The sequence below is a fragment of the Heteronotia binoei genome, chromosome 9 (assembly GCF_032191835.1).
Source record: "Heteronotia binoei isolate CCM8104 ecotype False Entrance Well chromosome 9, APGP_CSIRO_Hbin_v1, whole genome shotgun sequence".
Taxonomy (NCBI): domain Eukaryota; kingdom Metazoa; phylum Chordata; class Lepidosauria; order Squamata; family Gekkonidae; genus Heteronotia; species Heteronotia binoei.
Window position 1 is genome coordinate 63,327,780 of NC_083231.1, and position 23,736 is coordinate 63,351,515.

The 23,736-nt window shown below is 42.1% G+C and overlaps 1 protein-coding gene across 1 annotated transcript in view; it reads left to right on the top strand.

Annotated features, from left to right (window-relative positions):
• RNF150 (ring finger protein 150) overlaps nucleotides 1–23,736 on the top strand; it is a 153,760-nt gene that overhangs the window by 93,644 nt on the left and 36,380 nt on the right. Inside the window, exons 2-5 of the mRNA XM_060246720.1 lie at nucleotides 12,439–12,689; nucleotides 14,389–14,460; nucleotides 14,841–14,923; nucleotides 22,161–22,257. Coding sequence (XP_060102703.1) covers nucleotides 12,439–12,689; nucleotides 14,389–14,460; nucleotides 14,841–14,923; nucleotides 22,161–22,257 — 503 coding nt within the window. The remainder of the gene's footprint in view (nucleotides 1–12,438; nucleotides 12,690–14,388; nucleotides 14,461–14,840; nucleotides 14,924–22,160; nucleotides 22,258–23,736) is intronic.

Sequence of the window (23,736 nt, forward strand, 5' to 3'; positions counted from 1 at the left end):
TCCTGTGGGTTCTACTCTGCTTGGCTTCAGACACATTTTAGATGGCTCCAGACAGGACTGCAGCCCCCCACAGAAAGTGGATTCTCAGTGAGTGCTCCTGAACCCTTTGCTACTGTGTTTTTAGAGACTGAGAACTGCATTAATGCAAGATAGGGATTGTTTGAACAATTTAAAGGAAGAGTGTATGGTAGGGAAAGAGATACTAATGTATGTGAGAGAGGGAAAGAAGCTTCTACCATGAGGTTTGGAGAGGGGCTTCAGTTTATGCATAATGTTCATATCCTGAGAGGCATAGGTTGCCAAAAGTACATTCCAAGAATGCCTCAGTATGTATAGGCTATCTCTTTGTCTAGCTCACCAACCAGTTAGCAAATGCAGCTGAGATGAATTGCACCTTTTTAAAAGCCTCAAAGTACTGTACAAACAGAGTAAAGGTATGTGAAGGACTAATCTCTCTAGAATAAAACCCCTAACATAATGGGGAGAACTCACCTACTTGCCCATTGGCCTGTCAACTGCCACTCGAGTTCCATTGAGTTCCATTGGTTGAGTCCACTCCTCTCCCACCCGCTGTCACCTACCAACTCTCTATGGCATTCAGAAGAGAAAGCAGGTGGCAGCGGGGAGACGGCAAAGAAATGGGAAACAAAGGTAGTAATGTGACTAGGTGGCAAGGCCTGGCTCCACCAGGGACATTTCCTCAGAGGCCATGGCACCGCCTCTTTCCGGTCACTCCCTTCCTCCTTTTTAAAAGCCTCAAAATACTATACAAACCAGTACTTGAGAGCCAGTTTGGTATAGTGGTTAAGTGTGTGAACTCTTGTCTGGGAGAACCAGGTTTGATTCCTCACTCTTCCACTTGCACCTGCTGGGATGGCCTTGGGTTAGCCATAGCTGTCCCAGGAGTTGTCCTTGAAATGGCAGCTGCTGTGAGAGCCCTCTCAGCCCCACCCACCTCACAGGGTGTCTGTTGTGGGGGGAAAAGAGATAGGAGATTGTAAGCCGCTCTGAGACTCTGATTCAGAGAGAAGCGCGGGGTATAAATCTGCGGTCGTCTTCTTCTTCCTCCCCTCAGCCTCTCCCAAGAACAGACAAGGATTAGGCCACTGAGGAAGTTTGATCCTAGTAAATTTTGATTGTTCCTTTTCCTGTCTTGGGGCAAAGTAGAGGGGAGGGGCCATGGCCCAGTAGTAGAACATTGGCTTGGCATACAGAAAGTCCCAAATTCAATCCCTGGCATCTCCAGTAAAAAGGATCACGTTGTAGGTGATGTGAAAGACCTGAACTAGTCCCTGGAGAGCTGCTGCCAGTCAGAATGGACAATACTGACGTTGGCAAACCAGTGGTCTTACTCCATGTAGGGCAGCTTCATGTGTTCATCTCTGTTCTCTGAAGGAGGATGCTGATTATCCTTCTCCATAATTTCATTTCTGCCACTCTGAGTGGAAAAAATTACGTAAGGCTTTTATTACACAAACAAAACAAAGTAGAAAAGTACTATTGTAGCAATAAAAATAGATGCATTGTGAAGATTATGCAATTACATTGTGCCTTAGCCTATATTGAAGCTATCATAGAGCAGGGGTCCCCAACCCCCAGGCCGGGGACTGGTACCGGGCTGCAGCCTGTTTCCAAAGGGCCACGCAGTCTTGCTGCACCCCCCCCCCACAGCCTTGCCACTTCACCCCCAGTGCAGCTTTGCCGCCCTGCCCCCCGGCGCCTCCTCCACCCCCTGTTCTCACCATTTTAAGGCTAGGGAAGAGGCCGTGAAGCACCTCCCAGGCCGACACATACCCCCGGCCAATCAGGTGATCGGTGGGGAAAACGCAGCAGCGGTGGCGAGGTCGCTCACCACTGCTGCCACGTTTTCCCCTCTGATCACCTGTTCGGCTGGGTGAGGTGTCGGCCTGGGAGGCACTTCATGGCCCCTTCCCCAGCCTTAAAATTGTGAGAATGGGGGGCAGCAAGGCTGCATGGGAAGAGGGAGGAGGAAACAGGGGAGGAAAACTGGGAGAAGGAGGTGCAGTGGCAGGGAGCCTGAATTGGGTGCCCCCACTCTGCCGGCTCTGCGGCTGTGGTGGGCGGGCTGGCCCTGGGACCGGTCCCTGAGGCCAAAAAGGTTGGGGGCCACTGCCATAGAGCATATAATACAGGTTAGAATACCATTACAAAAACACACAATATAAAATTGTATGTTCATAAATAATGCAGGTTTCAGACAGCCATGACTAGCTGGCAGCAAGCAATCATGACACTAGCGCCAGCGAAGCATATATTGAACCATATACTCTAGGAAAAGCAGAAATCATTTCTAAATACATATATTTAACTTCGCCCCCAGGGTGAAATGCAAAGTGCTGCATAGATGGGGACTTTTGACTTCCCCTCCAGAGAACCACTGGCCCCCAAAAGATGCTTCTGAAGACTGCTGTACTTTCACCCTCTGCAGCTAGCTTTCATGAAGTCCAAGGGTATGGTGCTGGAAGGAGGAAGCATCAAATTGTTGTCCTTCCCTGTCACGGAATGCATGTCAGATCAGTGTATGGATTGAGATACAAAATCTGTAAAGACAGGAAAAGAAGAAATGCTGCTGGGAAATCACTGACTTAGTAATATGAAGTGAGAATAGTCGAAAAGCTTAACATGAGGACTAATGACATTTGGTCATCTCCAGATTTAAATATCAATCAACTCTTATAGCAAAGAGGAAAGGCTATCATATTTGGGGCAGGAATAATTGCCCATCCTATTCCTGCATGTGATGTCTCACTGTGGGTCTCATTCCTGGCACAACTTTTCTTTCAGAAATGCAGATTTGCTTGATAAAAGCAAAAAAAAAATCCCTTTAAAGATCTAAGGGCCTTTAATGTGCTTTTTATATATTTTTTTCTTCTTGTGACCTAGTGTTCATATGGTGAGAAGAATTAGCAACTCTTTCTGCTTTTACAAACAAGACTTCTCTTTGTTCTCCTCTAGCATACTTATAAAAATAGCAGAACTCCCCCAATTTCTGCATTTCTGAACTATCTATGAAGAATCCAACAAAACCAGAAACAATTAGCAATCCTGATATTGCCATCATTAAAATATGTATTTTTGAAGATCCAATTCAAGTTAAGGAGATTTTAAAACTTCTTTGTCACCTTTCAGCTAACATACTGACTTTTATGTTACTGTCTAGGGCCTCACAAAAAGTTCAGCTGCCTATGTTGACCTATGTTGTATACAAACATCACTATACAAAGACCACCACTTGATCTTTTGTACTTCCCTCATACATTTGATCAGGTGTTTAGCTCCTAAAACACTGTAATAATGTATCACATGTGCTACAGTTTGAAATGTCCACTAATAGCCTATTGGCTAGTGATCTTTCCTTGTACAGGAGAACAAGAGTTCTTTAATAGGTTAAGAACTAAGGCTAAAAAGGTTATGAACTAAGGTTGTACAGGTCTCAAAGCAGGGTTGACTGGAGTGGGTTCTTATCTCAGGCAATGTAATCAGGCATTTGGGTTGGTCTTTTCCCACAATCATCCTCTGTGCACAGCAGCTGTCATGAGTTCTTATTTGATGGGTTCAGGAATACTTTGATGAATATTATATGGAATCTCTGGTTGGAACTCTGGATAGTGTTAGGAGGAGGTGTTGGAAAGGGAATTGTTTTTATGGCAGTTCTGCTAACCTGGGGCAGAGATTCTGAGCAGTCTGCTCCTAATTTTATTCCCTACCTAGGAGTAAGCTCGGAAGGTCTGAGGGAAACATCTGACAGGATTTACAAAATGAAGTGGAATCTCAGTGTTTAAGCCTTAAGTGGAATTCAATAAGGCTGTTTCATTAAAGCTGTACATGGATTTAGAAAGGGGGGAAAACACAACACAAGCAGTTTCTAGAGAAATGTTCAAGGTAGGCTGCCAGAAATAAAGTGTTACGAAAACCAAGGAAGCACCATATGGAAAAGCTTTTAATGGTGTCTGATGGCGATGTTAATACCTAGGTTTTTGTTATATTTTTAAACTAAAAGACAAACATAAATTATATTTTTAATCTAAAAGACAAACATTAGTATTGTTGGTATTGTGTGCTGACTGACAGCAATTTCATTATTGTTGTTAAAGAAAATCAAATGCAAGATATAATTCTTGTACTGGATATTTCCTCCCTGCATTGTGTTCACTGCAGCATCTATATAGAAAGCCAGTGAGTTCTAATGTTGCCAGATTAGTGTTTTTCAAGTTACGCCCCATCAACAACCTGTCCCACCCTGACCTACCCACACAATGGTCACCTTCAGATTGAACTGCCATAACTCAGTGTACTTGGGCTGACCTGGAAACTTCAGCCAGTCCAGAATACAGCAGTGTAGGGAGGGCCAGTTTGGTGTAGTGGTTAAGTGTGCGGACTCTTATCTGGGAGAACCGGGTTTGATTCCCCACTCCTCCACTTGCACCTGCTGGAATGGCCTTGGGTCAGCCATAGCCCTGACAGAGGTTGTCCTTGAAAGGGCAGCTGCTGTTAGAGCCCTCTCCAGCCCCACCCACCTCACAGGGTGTCTGTTGTGGGGGAGGAAGGTAAAGGAGATTGTGAGCCGCTCTGAGACTCTTCGGAGTGGAGGGCGGGATATAAATCCAATATCATCTTCTTCTTCTTCTTCTTCTTCTTCTTCTTCTTCTTCTTCTTCTTCTTCTTCTTCTTCTTCTTCTTCTTCTTCTTCTTCTTCTTCTTCTTCTTCTTCTTCTTCTTCTTCTTCTTCTTCTTCTTCTTCTTCTTCTTCTTCTTCTTCTTCTTCTTCTTCTTCTTCTTCTTCTTCCTTACAGGGACCCAGCAAATAGTGCATATTTAATCTGTGCTATGTGAGCTGTGCCGGCTCTGTTGAACACTGGATCAGGTTCAAGTTTTTGGTGCTTATTTTCAAGGCTCTTAATGGTCTGGGATCCATGTATCTTCAGGACTGCCTCTCCTGGCATACCCCCTGAAGAGTATTATGCTCAGCTGATAAAAACTTGCTCGTGGTCCCCTGCCTGAGAGATCTCTGACTGTCCTCAACAGGGCCAGGGCACTAAACATACCAACCACATTTTTTTTAAAAAAAAGATACGTCTACCTCAAAAAACAAAATAGGAACAGTTATTTTACTTGAGGCAGGTGCCAATAGGGAGATTTTTGGTAAACAGGGACAACCAAAAGAGCTTAAGAGTTTGGATTTTTAAATCTAAATGCAGAAACTCAGCTTTAAATGTAGAGGGGAAATCCAGAGAAAAAAGTGCTCTGCTGTTCTAACATTAGCCTGGTGGCCATTTGTGGCCCTTGATCACATACATCACATTAAATAAGAAAGGAAGTAATAAACACAGGTTCAAGCAGATAGCAAATTATGTATTTAGGTATCTTGCTGTTTGGCTATGCTGGGCAAGGCCAAGATACCAATATATTGGACCAGTACACTGGGAGATCACTGTATCTCCCTTGCCCACCTTATGTTTAGCCCGTGCTCTCTCTCCTTCCCTCAGTGCAAAAACATCTCTGTGCTTATTCTCTGCAACTCTTTATGGTTCTCCAGTACTAGGTGACATGTTTTGTTTTAATGAGGTATCATTGGTACTTAATCCAGAATAATGGTCTACTGAGCGTAAATATGGAAGCTGGCACAGAACTACAGCCCTATTGATTGCCAAGAGCAGCAGGCAAAAAGAGCAGCCACCTGGTAGATATTCTGAACTCTAAGTCAAGTCAGCCTTTATTGGCATAAAAATAAGAGTACAGATTAATATAGTATAACAGGATAGAAACATAACTTTCATATACACCTGTGTGAACAAACATTATTTCTGTGATATCCTTTGGCGCAACTTTGGAACAGAGTACAGAAACTTAGTTGACCTCTCAGTAAGAACTCTAAGTCCATAGCTCTGTTTATATTATGATAAAATCCTCACCTTTTAGAAACCATAACATTTTTCTAGAGTAGCACAACAAAACTGGGGAGAATTCTGTTTGTACCCTGAGGTTTTTACATGACATGTAAACACAGAAGGGATCTAATATAGCATTAGAACAATATGATTATCAAAATAATGTAAATTCTTTGCTTTTTGAAAAACAACTTTTAAGAGCAAAAGAGAAACCTTGCTCAATCAAATCAATGGTTCTTCTAGCCAAGCAGCCTTTCCCCCACAGATTCCCTAGTGGCCTCTTGCTGTTGCTCTATCAAATACACTAACAACTTATTCATAAGGCACACTGATTTTGGTCATGAAAATTCCATTTTAATGCTCATCTAATCCCCTTTTAAAGCCTTCTAAGCTAATGGCAAATACATGTTAGGGTTTCTTCTGTGCTTATTTCATTTTTGTTGTTGTTACAAATGCAGCCTCCAGACTAGCTTTATCAAGAAGGAGAATGGCATTGGGGAGGGTGGTTTTCCCCCTTACCATTTTCTTGCTGGAAGAAGCCATCCCAGACTGCTTTTACCATATTTTCCCCCAGTGTGGAGGAGAGTAAAAAGAGCTTTCTCCAACAAGGCTGTGTTTGCAAAAGAGAAAAATATAATTTTGTAATAAATACAGAACAACTAGGTAATAACAAATAGTCAACCCTGCAGTGACAATGAGTTCTGTATTCAGCTGTGTTCAGGTTTTTAAATAAAAACAGATTTTTATTGATTTTTATTTTTAAACCTGAACAATAAACTTGCTTTAAAATAAAATTGTTTGTGGCTCCTGGAATCCTTTAGACAAAATAGTGATGATAAACTATTGATAGCAAACTATCTTATGAAAGGCAGCCTTTGTTTTCACTTTAGAAGCCTGAACGGAACTGGCTATTTCTGTAGCTAGTACAATATGGCTCATTGCCAGGTGACCAGGCAGGGAAACATTTGTAAATTGCAAGGAAGATGTGGGCCCCTTTTCTTCTTTTAACAAAATAAATGACAACAGAGTGGTACAGGCAAGCAAGTTATTTTTAAAAGTTTGTAGGCTAAAACCTTTGCTGATTTATTGTCAGGGCAGCTTTGTTGAATCTTAAGCATCGTTTAAAAAAGGCTGCAACTAGCTTCAAGTAATTTAGTTACTTCATGTCTGCCTTAGTGTGTCAAAAAAGTTGGCAGCCTCTAGAATTAAATCTTCCGATCTGCATTACATCAGAAATATCACACATCATTTAAAGGCTCATCCAAGAAATGCCAGGGGATTAATGATACAAGCTTCTGGTCCTACACAATGCTGTAAAAAATTCTGCTCAGTACTTTTTGAAGGAATCTTTACAGCTTTTGTTGAGTGCAGCATTTATGATATTGAGATGGTGAGAAGAACATTTCTGTGGTCATTCTTGCACTGGTATTTTATTATTAGCCTTAATACCTTTTCAAGAACCACAGAAATTTGTCAGTTGTGCCCTACTTGATTCCATTGGTTTCAATGGGATTTTGCTTCCATGTTCATATCAGGAAGTGTCATATAAATTCTAGCCCAATTAAAGCCTGTATTGGATAGATTTAACCTGCAATCAAAGTAATCCACAGGTTATAGTGCTGAATCAAGAACAATGTGTTTTCTTTTCTTAACAAAATTCTGAAAGTGATCTAAGGGAATCAGTGATGACTGCTGGATTGACTTGTTTGAGTGTATTTGGCAAGCTATGAAACGAAAGTGCTCTGATTAGAGTTATTGTGATTATGAAGCTGAACAGTGAAAATGAGCTGCACCTTGATCTCTGGCAGAGAGAGTACTAGGATGATGCTGAGCTTGTTGATTACTTCTCATTATGTAGTCATCAACATTCCTGTATAATCCAAAAATAAAGACTGCTATGGAACAGAAGAGCCTGAAAGGTCATTGCCACATCTCCCAGGTGCTCTTAGCACAAATACCATCTTTCAATAATTGAAACCTGTTGACTTGCTGAGAGATGCACTCCTCAGCAGCTTGCAAAGCCCTCCTGTTGCATTTTATTAAGAAATAAAGAAAAAAACGGAGTGATCAGATGTTTTGTAAAAAGAATGTCCATTCATTGCAGCTTGACATCTTTGATTCATGATTCAGTCTTGTTTGTCTTGTCAGCTGTTTAGAAATTCATAGCAAATTCTGCATTAAAATCATCCAGAAATAGAAGAGTGTAAGCAATAAAGTGGGCTGAAACTATGGGTTTTTTTCTGAAGATATAGCCAAAAAATGAGGCATGATTTACATTTGGATGATTGTACTCATGTAGTACCTGTGCACTGCTTGGTTTTAAATAATAGAGTTAAATGCAAGTATTCAGATATGAGTGTAGAGGGGCACTGGTGAGCTGTTAATTAATCCTGTGCATCGTGCTGTTAAAACAGACCTGGCTTGTGAGAAGCATACTTGGGAAAGGTGTTCAGCCGTGAGAGATTTCCCCCTGATTGTCCTCTGCTGGAGGTCTTTGGGTGCTTTTATTGCATCCAAGCAAGAAGGATCGATCTGTTAGGCTTATTTATGTGCAGACCTTGTCATTAGAGCCTGTGAGCGCAGCTACTGTGATGTTACTTTGTATCTCAATGTTGGTGTATTATAGGCCATGAGCAATTGCATGAGCCTGCTTCGGCGGGGAGGGCGGGATATAAATAAAATGTTGATTGATTGATTGATATTTATTTGAAAATTTAAATATTCATTCAATATATTCTATATTCAGAAATTTCAAGTGCATTTAATCTTTGATGGTCTTCCCTTGGCATCTTCTGCTGTTTTCTACATTTACATACTAAGGATCCCTGTATTTTCTTGGTATTTTAAAGTTCATGGCAACATGTGACCCATATATGTGAAGGATTACCTGGTCTACACATTGATATAGGTTCTAAGCCCAAGCCTGTTTGGGTCATACTTTTTCTGCTGAGTGGAACAGAGGGAGCAAAATGAGGGGGGAATGTGGCAATACTGTGAACTCACTTCCAGTTGCATACCCAGAAGTGATGGGAATTCTCAAAATCTCAAAATTCATAGAGCATTGACTGCAGCACTGTGATGTCATGGGTTCATAATAAAAAACGATGACACATGTTTCTGCCTCAAAAGTTCCCGGGGCTGGCAACCCTATCCTTTTGCTTAACTATCACTCCAATTTTTACTCCTTCTCCAATAACAGCTTTCTCTTCTCTTAGTCTGTCTTTTTATTTTCCCCAGCCTTCCTCACCACTTGTTCGTCTCACTGTTCACTGCTGCTGCTTTCTTCAAAGGTTCAGTGAGGCGGGAGTTGACTAGGCCCAGGTTCTACTGCTTCAGTAGCTAGGCAACCCCACAATACCAACTGTGATCTCACCCGCTTTTGTGACATCTCGGTCAGGATTCTTCATTGGGGAGAAATTTTAATACCCTCTCATCATTTAAAAAACTTTATATGCTTCTCCAAACCTGGGGAGTCTATAGGAAAATGCTCCCTATCTGTACAGTGCCTTATATTTTTGATCCATATTTTTTGACCACATTCTGAATTAAATACAAGAGGAGAACTTGTGAGAATTGTAGGAGAGAAGACATCCTATTTCCCCCACTTCACTTCTGCTCCTATTGCTCATCCCCTTCCCTTGCGTTACTATCTCATTTTCAGTTGTTCCCTCAGTCGTGCTTCTTAGTGGCCAGAAGCTTCAGCCAGAAATCATGCAAAACAACAAGTGAACAGTGTGCTGTGTGTTCAAAGCCCCTGCCATTGCAGATTGCCTGACAGTACTGGGTTGAAGGGGGAAAAAACTTGAGGTCCAAACTCCCCACCAGCTGATGGGCACAGCAAGAGGCCTGGAGATGGAAGCAGTGGTGAAAAGACAGAACCTTTTTCTTCACCAGCTCTCTGCTGCCACCTCTTGCTTGGAACTGTGGGGTGGGTGTATGTATCTCAGTTATTGCCCCCATCCTTTCTCTCTTGCCATCAAAGTCTTTCTTTCTCCCAATATTGTATAGTGGTTAAGAACAGCAGATTCTACCTGGAAGAACCATAAAGCCTGCTGGGTGACCTTGGACCAGTCATAATTCTATCAATTCTTTCAGTTCCATCTACATCACAATGTGCCTGCTGTGGGGAGAGAAAGGGAATAGGGTTGCCAGACCCCTGGTGTGGCCAGGAGATTCCCTGTTTTCAGGGCTCCAAACCACCACCAGCGGGCTGGCCAGTGGGTAAAATCCCACTCCCAAACAGGGATGTTGTCACATGACTTGGAAGTGATGTCATCATGTGGCAATGTCACGTGACAATGCTGTTGTTCTGGGGCAAATGCTATGGTTTCATAGCCAAAAATACCATAGAGGTTTTGCCCCAAACACAGAGCATTGCATGTGACATTGGCGGTGCAATGACATCCCTTCTGTGTGACATCACCACGCATGGCAGAAGACTCCAGGAGAGGCTCCAGGATCCCCCCACCAGCAAGGAAGTAGGACCTGGCAACCCTAAAAGGGAAAGAGATTGTAAGCCTCTTTGAGGCTCTTTATGGTAGAGAAAAGAGGGTTTTAAAACCACTTCACCTTCTTTTTCTTCTTCTCTCCCTCCCATGCCCCCCTTCTTGCTTCCCAACAGTCTTTCTCTCCCTCTGTAAACTCTCTCATCCCACTGTATTCTCTGGGGCTGCTGCCACTGTGCTGTAGCATTGCTTACTAGGGCTATTAGGCAGCTTCTATAAAGGCAGCTCTCATGGCATTATGTTGTGGGGATCTCTCTTTTTAAAAATTTTTATACTCCCATCATTTTTAAATTTTCATTACAATTAATGTTGTAGAATTGCCTCCTTTCTCCACCCACACCAGTTGAGGGAAGAAATGATGAATTCTGGAGTTGAGGGAGGGCTCCAACCCACTGCTCTCCACTTCCTAATAGAAGGGATGGCCAGTAGGCAAAAAGGGGGGGAATCAAACACAGCTCCCAGACCCTCCAATCTCCAGTAATAACCCTACACAAATAGAACTTAAAATACAGGTAGAGTTTAATTCAATGAAGGGGAATGGGAGAATCAAAGCAGTACACACATATATCAAAATACAGATAACACAACTTAAAATTGGAACCAAAGAGGTACTTTGAGACTTTTACTGTCTGTCTCAGGCCTTCTTAAAGGCTCACACTGTGGCCCCTTGCCCATCACTGTTCTAAATCAGATATCTGTTGTTGGCCCAATTCCAAGTAAAGTGATACAGGGATTTCATGCAGTGAATTTCTTTCCATTAATGAGTCATCTTTGAAGAGCTCTTGCCATATCGAACAGTGCTGCTTCCCCCCTCCAGCCCCCTTTCACCACATTCTTTCTTGCATTTAAAAAAAAAATCATTCTAACAACAAAAAAGTTGAGCAGTATATCGCTAGACCAAAATAGCAGCAAGGCATCTCAGTTGTGCTGCTACAGCATTGAAGTGCTTCATTTGTCAGGCTTGGAATGACTAGACCAGAGGATTTAGTTTGTATAAGTTTATCTTCCTATGCTTGTCTTGTCACATGGAAATAATTTTTTCTGTATTGCTGTAGAGAAACCTAATGCGACAATCCCTAAATGTTATTGGTCAGTTTGGGAGAAGCAACTATATCTAGACCTTTTTGCATCAAAGCCATTTTTCATACAGAGCAAAGGCTGAAAGGCAAGCAACCTTGTCTGTATCCTCTGCTTCATGTCTGTACAGGAAAAGAAGTCCTTTCAGTCCCTATGAACCCTGTTCAAGTTTTCTCCCTGATACATCTTGATTCCATTTGTCTATCTTGGCTTTATGCAGTAAGAGAATCAGCAGCTGAGGTACATAATGGAAGAATTCTGACGGGGCCTCTGTTGCAGTTCACCCTGGAGGAGGAATCTAAAGAGGCCTTTTCCTGTGCCTGATGAACTGGATAGAAAGTAACAGAAAAATTCCATAAAAGCCTCTGTAAGGAACAGTTTGCCTGTGTATCGATTGCCTAGAAGAAAGCAGCTAAGATTTATCATAAGGTCAGGGTTGAAACTATGAGGTAAATTTTTTGCCACTCTCAGGTCATTTGTACCAGTGCAAATGGAAGGGAGTGGTTTTCAATGATATACCCTTCACACTACAGACCCCCCCCCCTTCCCTCCTATGCTGTTCCCTAGGGTCTGCCAACCCCTGAGAGGTACAAAAGCCTGCAGCAAGAGAAAGGGAGATTCCACTTGTGTTGCCCTGTTTATGCTAAATATGGTGCACTCGTTAGCTGAGAGCCAGATGGAAACCCTCAATAATCCAAATTGAGTCACTGAATTTCCAGCTGCCAGTTCTATGTAGGTTAATCATTAGTTTGAACTCCCTTTGTTAGGTGACAGAATGGTGGTCTGGTCATTAAACTCCATTGGTTTCCTGCACAATGGAAAGTGATATTATTTAACAATGTTGGTACTTTATTGCCTTTTCAATTATATTCTTCATCTTTTTTAAAGCTACAATTGATAATTTTCTTGTTTTTAAGGGTTCTCTCCCTTTCCACTCTGATTTGCAGGTGCAGAGGATGTTGTAGCAATAATGATCCCTGAGCCAAAGGGAAAAGAGATAGTTAGCTTGCTAGAGCGGAATGTTACTGTGATGATGTACATCACCATTGGAACCCGTAACCTGCAGAAGTATGTCAGCCGTACATCAGTGGTATTTGTCTCCATCTCCTTCATTGTGCTGATGATCATTTCCCTGGCGTGGCTGGTCTTCTACTATATTCAGAGATTCCGATATGCAAATGCCAGGGACAGAAACCAGGTGAGTAGCTTTGCAGGTGAGCTCTGTTTTGTGTTTTGTTCCACTTGCCTAGAAGGGGTTAGCATGACGTTCTGGATGACTCTGCTCAGGCTTGATTCAGATACATGTGTCTACTTAAGAAGCCCTGGCCATCTAATTATTTTTCCTATCTCGTTTAACTCCTGGATAACACTTTAGGTTTCTTCTGGGTGTAGTACACAAGTTAACACAATTACAGAACCTCTGCTTCTGTTTTAAACTCTTTATTAAAGCATAGCTGTTATATTCTTAATATTGACAAACTTTAAAAAGCATTGTAAAAGGTAAAGGTAGTCCCCTGCGCAAGTATCAGTCGTATCACAACGTTTTCACAGCAGACTTTTTACGGGGTGATTTGCCATTGCCTTCCCAGTCATCTACACTTTACCCCCAGCAAGCTGGGTACTCATTTGACCGACCTCGGTAGGATGGAAGGCTGAGGCAACCTTGAGCTGGCTATTTAAACCCGCTTCCGCCAGGATTGAACTCAGGTTGTGAGCAGAGCTTGGACTGCAATACTCTAGCTTACTAGTTTTTAATCCATATTTTCAGTGTAGCATCGAATGCCTTTCCTCAAAACATTCCCCGAGTTTCAAAAAGATTGGACCAGGGGGCCCAATTCTATGAGCCCCAAAAGAAGGTGCCCCTATCCTTCATTATTCCAAATGGAGGAATTAAAAGGTATGTAGTCCCTTTAAATCTGATTGCCAGAACTCTCTTTGGGGTTCAGTTGTGCTTGTCACCCCCAAAGTCTCTTGGCTCTACCCCCAAGTCCACAGATATTTCTTGAGTCAGACCTGGCAACCCTAGGGGCAACAGAAAACAACTCTGCACCATCCTCTATGTGACAGCCCTTCAAGTATTTGAAGATGGTGATCATATCACCTCTCAGTCATCTTGTCTCCAGGTTAAACATACCTAGCTCCTTCAAGCTTTCCTCTTAGGACTTGGTCTCCAGACCCCTCACCATCTTTGTTGCCCTCCTGTGGACACATTCCGGCATGTCTTGTGGTGCCCAAAACTGAACACAGTATTCTAGGTGAGGTCTTACCAGAGCAGAGTAATTCCATCACTTCACCTTGATCTGGACACTATACTTATGTTGATACAGCTCAAAATCGCATTTGCCTTTATATCTACTGCATCATACTGCAGACTCCACTAAGACCCCTAGATCCTTTTTGCACAAACTACTGCCAAGACAAGTCTTCCCATCCTATTATAACACATTGGATTTTTCCTACCTAAATGCAGAACTTTACATTTATCCCAATTAAAATTCATTTATCCCAGTTAAAGATCAGCTCCCCTTGAGGTTGGGGAAGGGAGTCATTGCCTTCACTTGGGTGGGCGGGAAGGCTGCAAGGGTGGCAGGCACTCGCCCAGACCCTCCTTCTAGAGCCCATTGTATTTTTCTTCACAATGGGCCTTACTCCTAGTAAATGATAATTCAGTGACTGAACAGCCTGAGACCTGTTGTTCTCCATAATGGTGACTTCTCTGGATCCAATAGTTTGCATTTAAGAAACATTCCCATTTAATTTAAATCAATCTTGGATTATTGATTGGCTGCTGAAGAACCATGTAAGAACATCAGCACTAGTATGTTCTTTTTTAAAGGGCAGACCATGAATAAACAAAATAAATAAATTTACTGATGAGCAATGTTTTGCATTTTCAGCGCCGTCTTGGAGATGCTGCAAAGAAAGCAATCAGCAAGCTGCAGGTCAGAACAATAAGAAAGGGTGATAAGGTAAAAAAAATCAAGTATTTCTTCTTTAAACAAACAAAAATGAGAAAGTGTGCTATGGGAAAAATGCTATAGACAAAGGGAAAAAATCAATACTGTTAGCACTGAATACTTCCTGCTACAAAAGACTGAACTAGGAGGGGGGGATGGATCTTAGTATGTCAGTCACGAACTGATCTGTTGAGTTCCTTTAAGCACCATGAGTTGCTTAGGTGAGCTGTGGAGAAAGCAGGGCTTCATTATATACCTTCACATGGTACCTACAGTGAACTAGACCAAGCCCTCAGAATGTGAAGGTATTTTGTGATGTATACATCACCTTCTCTTGGCATCCTTTGCTTTTTTCCAAAAAGATTAATTCCATTGTATTTTTCTCCCCACAGGAAACAGAATCTGATTTTGATAACTGTGCAGTTTGTATTGAAGGTTACAAACCAAATGATGTGGTCAGAATCTTGCCTTGCCGGTGAGTTGCTATAACTGTCTATTCAGAAATATATCACCTCTTTTTTATAAGAAAATTGATTTACAGATGATTTTTTTTTACAGGACAAAAATATTTCTTTGTCAACTGGTAAGAATAAAAGAGCCTGCTAAGATTCATTATAATGGCTTGTGTTGGGGGCTACAGAAATGAAATCTAGCAGCACTTGCACTTTGGTATCAGGTGAAATTCACTAAGCAGTATTTCTGTAAATTCTATCCTACACTAGAAGTGAGACAGGGTGGTTGTAGTGGTTAGAGTGTTGGACAAGGGTCTTAGGAGACCCAGATTCAGTTGCCAACTCTGCCATGAAGCTTGTTGGAGCACCATGGGCTAATCACTCTCTCTCAGCCAAACCTACCTGAGCCTCACAGGATTGTTCAGAGAATAAAATGGAGAACAGATCAGTGTATGTTGGTCTCAGCTACTTGGAATGTAGTCAGTAAATAAATAAGTGATTTACAGTTCAGTCTTATGGGCAGTTAGCATTAACTCGCTGAAATCAACTTTGCATAGGATTGCACATTTTCATAGATAAACTATATAACAGTGGGATAAACTGCCTTTCTGGGCATGAACCAGCTGATAAGGCAGAATTTGGGCCAAACTTGGGCTGGTTCAGAGCTTTTGGTCGGTTCAGTTCAGCTGTTTGGGGCCAGCCATTTATCCCTTTTGTTTTTCTCCCTACTGCTTCAAAGGGGAGAGCAAAACCAAAGAGCTAAATGAAGCCTCTGTCCAGATGATCCCTGCTCCCTTTCTCCCGACCACAGCCCACCATGGCCAGGAGAAAGGGAGAACCAAACTTACCAATTCAAAGATTTCAGGTTTTCACGGCTGGTAACATCATTAGGGTTTGTAGAGTCTTTCAGGATCAAGTGCCGTGTTCTACTGGAGAAAGTTTTCCTTCCAGACGTTTCGTTCTCAGCTGTGGAGAACATCCTCTGTGGCGTTGCAGCCGGAGCAGGCGCTCAGACCTTCTTGGCTGCTGTGCATTGAGTGAGGCCAGGGCTGCTGGAGAGCTGCTATTTCAAGAATATCATCTTACAACACGCTAAACCTTCAAAAAGCAACCTCACCCATGCAGAAAGATCAGCTCTAAAAACCCTCAACACTGACAAGGACATACTAGTTCTTGCAGCGGATAAGGGGAACGCCACAGTTATTCTCAATACAGAAGACTACCATAATAAAATTCAGGACCTTCTCAAGCCAGATACATACAGGAAACTTCGCTGCGATCCCACCACAAGAATACTTCGGAAAACAAATCTGTTCATCAAAGGCTCTTCAATACCGATTGAGGATCAACGCCTGCTCAGAAAGTCTGAAGCTCTGCCCCCCAGACTGTATGGCCTACCTAAGATCCACAAACCCAATGTTCCTCTTCGACCGATAGTCAACGCCATCGGCTCACCTACCTACGCCATAGCCAAACACTTGACCGGCCTTCTTCAACCCCTTGTGGGCAACACCACCTCTTACATTAGGGACTCATCACATTTTTTGGAAAAAATCAAACCCCTAAAACTCCAACCCAGTGATCTTTTAGTAAGCTTCGATGTCGTCTCGTTGTTCACCATGGTTCCCGTCAAAGAAACCCTTGTTCAACTACAACACATCTTTCCTGATGACATCACTGCCCTATTCCACCACGTGCTCACCACTACCTACTTCCAATGGAACAATAACTTTTATGAACAGATCGATGGAGTTGCCATGGGAAGCCCCCTTAGCCCTGTCATCGCTAACTTTTACATGGAAACCTTCGAAGATACAGCACTAAGATCTGCCCTCCTAAAACCACGTTGCTGGCTCCAATATGTGGATGATGTTTTTGCCATCTGGAGTCATGGAGAGGCTGCTTTGAATAACTTTCTCCTTCATCTGAATTCAGTCCATCCTCGTATCCAGTTCACCGTGGAGAAAGAAAACAATGGTCAACTTGCCTTTCTTGACGTTCTCATTACCAGGAAAGATGACGGAAAACTTGGCCACTCTGTATTCAGGAAACCCCCCCACACCTATCGCTATCTAAATAAGAATTCCAATCATCATCCTCGCCAAAAACGTACAGTTTTTAAAACCCTCATTCACCGTGCATCACGCATCTGTGAACAAAGCCAACTCCAACAGGAACTACACCACCTCAAACAGTCACTGCAGGCCAATGGATACTCCCAACAAGAAATTAGAAGAGCCCTCCATCCCAGGAGACCATCCACACCAAATCCCGAGACACACACAAATGTGGGTACAGCCTTCCTGCCCTACATAAAATCTGTCACCGACCGCATTGGCAAAATTCTCAAACGCCATAATGTTGACACAGTCTTCAAGCCCACACAACAGATCCGCCACATGCTGCACTCGGCCAAAGATATGAGCGATCCACTTTCAACCCCTGGAGTCTACAAAATACCCTGCTCCTGTGGTGCAGTCTACATTGGCACTACCCAACGCAGTATCAACACCCGTCTCACCGAACACAAGAGACACTGTCGCTTGTTTCAGCCAGAAAAATCAGCTGTAGCTGAACATGCACTTCAAGAAGGAGACCACGTCATCCACTTTGAAAGAACTGAAGTCCTTTCTACGGTCTCACATTATCATACCCGCCTAAACAGAGAAGCTATTGAGATTTACAAACACCAGCACAATTTTAGGCTGATAACTCCCTGACAGGTGACTGAATATATATCCTTTTACCAAGTTAGCATACTAACTTTCCTCACGCCTGCACTAACTGTAAGTGCTATCCTAAGCAGAGTTACACTCTTCTAAGACCATTGACCTCAGTGGACTTGGAAGGGTGCCGCTCAGTTTAGGATGGCAGTGCAGGAAACTTTATACAAGAGATGTAGAAATGTTATGTTATCCCATTGAAAATAAGGAAAGGAAAGGTCCCCTGTGCAAGCACTAGTCATCTCCGACTCTGGGGTGACGCTGCCCCCACAACGTTTTCACGGCAGACCTCTTTATGGGGTGGTTTTGCCATTGCCTTCCCCGGTCATTACACTTTCCCCCCAGCAAACTGGGTACTCATTTTACCGACCTTGGAAGGATGGAAGGCTGAGTCAACCTCGAGCCGGCTACCTGAACCAGCTTCCACTGGAATTGAACTCCGGTTGTGAGCAGAGGGCTCTGACTGCAGTACTGCAGCTTTACCACTCTGTGCCATGGTGCTCTTATTGAAAATAAACAAACCACCTAATTGATTTAAAAGGCAAAGCTTCCATTCAGTTCAGTGGGCCAAGGACTCTTTCTATTATCTTAAATTTAATTTATTTTTTTTGAGCGTATATAATGATATGATCTTTACAGATATTGAATCTGAGTCACTCAGTGTGGATAGCCATGTTATTGAAGGGCAGAGTCATTGCAATAGTCAATCTAAGCTTTTGAGTGTGAGAATCCCAAACAACTGCTGATTGTGAAGTATTATGCTGTGTCATGCTTCAATCTTCTAAGGCTTGCAAAGCTTGAACTAAAGACAATGGAGAACTTTGATTTTACATATTGCACAGTTTCTGCATTCGTGTGCGAGTGTGTTCATATGTGTGAGAAGGAACACAAGTTCTCCATGTTTCCCAGTTCAGAGGAAAATGCTGTTCAAACAAATTACAGAGATGATCTCTGACCCTAATGGTAACAAGAAAAAGAAATTTTACTTACAAAAACAGAAGCATGTCTTATGACATATTCATGTAGGTACATTTAACTTATGAATATATTAACTTTAAAAAGTTAATTTGCTACAGCTCCAAGCCCATGTAAGAGAGAGGAAGAGAGGTCCTATGTAAAACAGAAGGCAATCAACAGCAAAAGAGGCTTAACATTCAGCCATTGAGAAGGTGGGGCCAACTGGTCCTGAGTGAGAGACTTCTCATAACTCTTGCCCTTCCAGATCCTCTTGCATGCAGCGTTATGATATCCATCAACCTAGGCCTTCTTGGTGGTAGCACCTGGACTGTCTGAAAGTATTTTGCTGCCCCTGTGAGAGATCAAGTCAAAGGCTTACTCGAGAGGGCGACCACTTTAAATTTCTCCCCAGTCACCTTCCCTCAGTCACACTCACAGAAATCCTGTCAGAACTCCCAAAATAATAAGCACCAGGCGGTTTTAAAGTCAAAAACCACAAAAATATTTATTAGGTAACAAAAGGCAAGGAAGAGGGATAAAATAATATTGATTATTACTGTTCACTATTCAAAAGGCAAATCAGTTGGCAGATGGTTGGCAGAATAAATCCGTTACAGAGAGTAGAGATTTATCAGGCTGAGGTAAAATATAACAATAACTTTGGCAGGAGATTTTTAAAATAACAATAAACAGGCAGGCTTTAGAATTCAACTGAATTCCACTTCAGGCAGGCTGTGCCTTCTGGGCACTCAGAATGCTGTTACTTCAGATGGTTAACCCTAGCTTCGGCAATTCCAAATCATTAAAATAACAAACTACAATCACTCTTTCCACACACACACGTAGAGAACTCCTGACTGGTGTCAGTATATTCTCCCTCACAGACCCTTTCCCACTAGCTATCTTCCAGGACTCGCACCCCTCAATACTGATGTGTTTCAGCCCCACAGCTAGTCTTCTGGTCTGCGTCTTGGGTAACCCTGCTGACCACCAGAATCCAGTTCTCCCCTCAGTGTGTATTTGTGTGATTTAGTTTGTACACAGAGATTGCCTGATGTGCTGGCAAAATCTCCCTCAAAGAGTTTCAAACCGTCGGAAAACACTCAGACAGAGACTACACAGCTCTGTCTCCCACAAGGAGCTCAGCCTCACTGGCTGCTCTCAGCCCCTCGTCCAGTTGGTTTTACAACTGACAGGCCTAAGCCCACCATCTTCACTTCAGACTTCTTCTGTGAAGACTTCTCTCAAAGACTCCCTGGCTAAGACTAAAATCCTGCGGTGTTTCTGTGCTAAGCAAACCTCATATGGATGCTTTTACGTTGCTTGGACAACGTTTCAGCCAATCGCTGCAAGCCTGTTCCCCAGCTACTCAGGTTAAGTTCCTGAGTCCGTCACAGCCCCGTACCCTCCTCCCTTGCCACCCGTGCACCTGGGCATCAGCACAACAAAGGAAGAGTATATATTTTTGATGCAGCTTAGTTTCTGTCGTTAATGTATTTTATTGTTTGATAAATATCTTTTAGGTGCTTGGGCAGAAATCTGATTCATAAAAGTTGAAATCAGTAAAATAACTTCACATCACTTCTGTGTCCAACCTGCTAACAGTCCATTCTTGAGGGTTTCCCCATCCTCTTCTTCCCCAGCCAAAGATCTGTGTTGCGAGCTCTGAGCCACTAGTTAGAGCAACTGATCAGGACTTAAAGGATTTGGGTTCAAATGCTGACTTTGCCATCAATCTCATTAGGTGGCCTTGGGCCAATCGTTCTCTGTGTGACTTACCTCCCTGTAAGATAGTAGAATGAGAGGGGACCAGGCATGCCACCCTTTGGAGCTTCAAAGAGCAAAGATACAAGAAAAATGGGATATCATTAATCACGTTGAAAGAGAGCGAGAGAATCCTCACAGTGTAGCAATCACATGTTTACAGCAGCTGGCTTGTCCCTGCAATTAGATTATATGTCAGACCCATTCTTTAGTGATACAGGGAACATGGGGATTCATCTACAGTAGCCTGTTGTATAGTAGAGTAAACAAATCTCCAACCTTTTTCTGTGGCTGCATTGCCACTCACGAGGTCACAATATGAGTGAAATGTAAAATATTTACTGGTTTTCAGCCAAGGTTTTACAAATGTATTAACACTAGTTTCATACTAGCATTTAATGAAAACTTTTTTTCAGGTTGATCTACTGACTTCAAGTGCTTCTTCTGAGCAAAATGAATTGTTTTAAATGTGATACATGGTGTATTCTTGAACTGGAGTTGCAACCAGTGTTCCCTCTAAGCTAAGTTAGCGTGAGCTAGCGCACAGATTTTTAGCCTGCAGCTCACACATTTTTGTCTTAGCTCAGTAAAAATGGCCCTAGAGCACAATAATTTATGCAATAGCTCACAACTTTAATGTCAGTAGCTCACAAAGTAGAGGTTTTGCTCACAAGACTGCAGCTTAGAAGTAACATTGATCGCAACTTGTAATAATCTAACCATAAAGTCCGAGCCACTATTTTGATATTATGATGCTTCATTTACATTAATCATGTCAACTTACAGCAACCAATGGGCTCTCATGGACTTCAGGATCCCAGTCAAGTGATACATCAAGTGATACATTCGTTTCAAAACGTATTTCATCCTAGCTTCCTCCCAACCAGCAAGTTATTCTCCATATGAAGTGCAATAGTATAAATTCCCTTACAATAATAGTCTCAATAATGAATTTTACTGGAAGAAATGCAAAACTCAATTGAATTTGCATGAGAAATGAATCTGATCTTTCGGGGGGTTTTTTGCTTATACTTTCAATATTTAATGATGAATCATCAATAGAATCATAGCAAGTTAAAAGTACTAGGAGACACAAAAACAAATGGTTAAAAATGTGTAATTTATTTCTACCACTTCTGGAAAATTAGGAGACTGGCTTGTTGTTAGGGGACTTTTCTCTTCTTAGATACAGGGATATAGGGGAAATGATAGAATTACTTGTATTTAGCAGAGGTATTACATAGAGTGCTGGTAAACAAAGGACTAGTATGCTACATGTGCATACAGCATCACAGGTTAACTTCAGTCTGAATATTTAGGTATTTGGATAAAGGAACTGCAAATGAGAGACTCTGATGAGTCTACATTATTTTAAGAAGGTTGTGTTTGGTTTCACATGTAAGAGGTGGTTGGGATGTAAGGTTCCATATTTCTCTAAAAACGAATGGGACAAAGTGTTGAGTGTTATGCTCATTTATCTATTTGCATACTATGAGAGTGCATTTGTTGTAGTAACTGTTCGACTCTTAGTATTTTTCATATAAAGTGTTAATCCTCTAGTTTAACATATGAAACCACAAGTTGGGCATCATCAGATCAAATGTACTGAAATCTTAGCTCCTCTATTTTTCAACAAAAGGTTTCTTTCATAAGGTTTTTCTCTTGACAAAAAGCTTTCATACACAGATATTCCTTTATATTTTTAGTCCTTATATAGCAAGACACATCTTTTTTTCTAAGCTAACAGCTTTAGGAATGGAGAAAAGATCTCATATAGGGATAGATTTGAAATAAATGTGATTACTTTCCCTTGCAGGCATCTCTTTCACAAATCTTGTGTAGATCCATGGCTGCTAGACCATCGTACCTGCCCTATGTGTAAAATGAACATCTTGAAAGCACTAGGGATTCCGGTAAGGATGTTATGCCATAGAACAGTCTTTTCATGACTGCTATTTTCAAATTATTTGAAATTTCAAGCAAGCATCTACATTAGGGAATAAGTTTTCCCTGTTAAAGATATTTTCCCCAAAACCTATTAAAGGAAAGAACATTTTCTACATGAACCATATGATTCTGTTTTAATATAAGGGCTGTATTGCAGGCATGAATAAAACCTGTAATGTTATTAATGGTGTAATTACAGATGAGCATGGCAATTAATAGGTATTAGTGTGCAAGAGTCATCAAGTCTAAGACAAGAAGTCCACATTAACTATGTTTTAATTGAAACACTGCTCTTGTATCAATTGTGGACCAAAACCTTCTCTTTGATAGTTACCCCCCTCACTTCTGAAACAGGGTAAAGTAGAGGGCAAAAGGGAATACTACTTTACATAGAGAGTGACTAAAATGTGGAATTTGCTACTAAATGATGGCCACAGGAATAAGAGGGATTAGATGGATTTATGGAGGATAAGTGTATCAATGACTACTAGTGATGGTGACTGAGGGGCACTAAGCCTCTGAATCCCAAAGCCAGAAGGCAACAACAGGGGAAGGCCTCGGCCTCTATTCCCTGTTGTTGGCCACTGTGTGAGGCAGGATGCTGGACTAGAGAGACCATTGGTCTGATCCAGCAGGGCTCTTCTTATGTTTTTATGGCATTAGATGGTTATCTTAACTGACAAGGCAGATTCATGTTCAAAAAGATAGTCACTGGCATGTCCAGGCCCCAGTTTGTTCAGGCTTGTAGAGGTTAAAATCAGTACATTAAATTGAACCTGGAAATTGGAAACCATTGATCTTTTAATACAGAGCAGGAAGGTTATATTTCACAGTAGCAGCTGCCAGTTAATAACCTGGCCCTAGCATTGTGCACCACATGAAATTTCCAAATGGTTGTCAAAGGCAGCCACTCATATACGGCATTCTGTTTCTCTATTCTGGATGTTATGAAAGCATGGATAACTGATTGTGGCCAGGTTCTCTCTCTCCAAGAAGGGACACAGCTGAGGCACTAACAAAACTTGATGGAAGGCATTATGTGTGTGTAAAATGTCATCAAGTCACAGCCAACTGTTAAGTTTTTCAAGGCAAGAGGCTAACAGAGGTGGCTTGCTGGTATTCTGAGGTCCATCAGTGGCTATTAGCCACAGTATATTACTGGAACTGTCTGGGGCAGTGATGCTCTGTATTCTTGGTGCTTGGTGGGAGGGGGCAAAGTGGAAGGGCTTCTAGACCCACTTGTGAACCTCCTGATGGCACTTGGGCTGGGGGTGGGGTTGGCCACTGTGTGACACAGAGTGTTGGACTGGATGGGTCATTGGCCTGATCCAACATGGCTTCTCTTATGTTCTTATTCTGCTGGTATCCAGCTGGTAACAGAGGTGGTTTGCTGGTATCTAGCTGGTATCTCTATATGGCAACCCTGAAATTCCATGGTGGTCTCC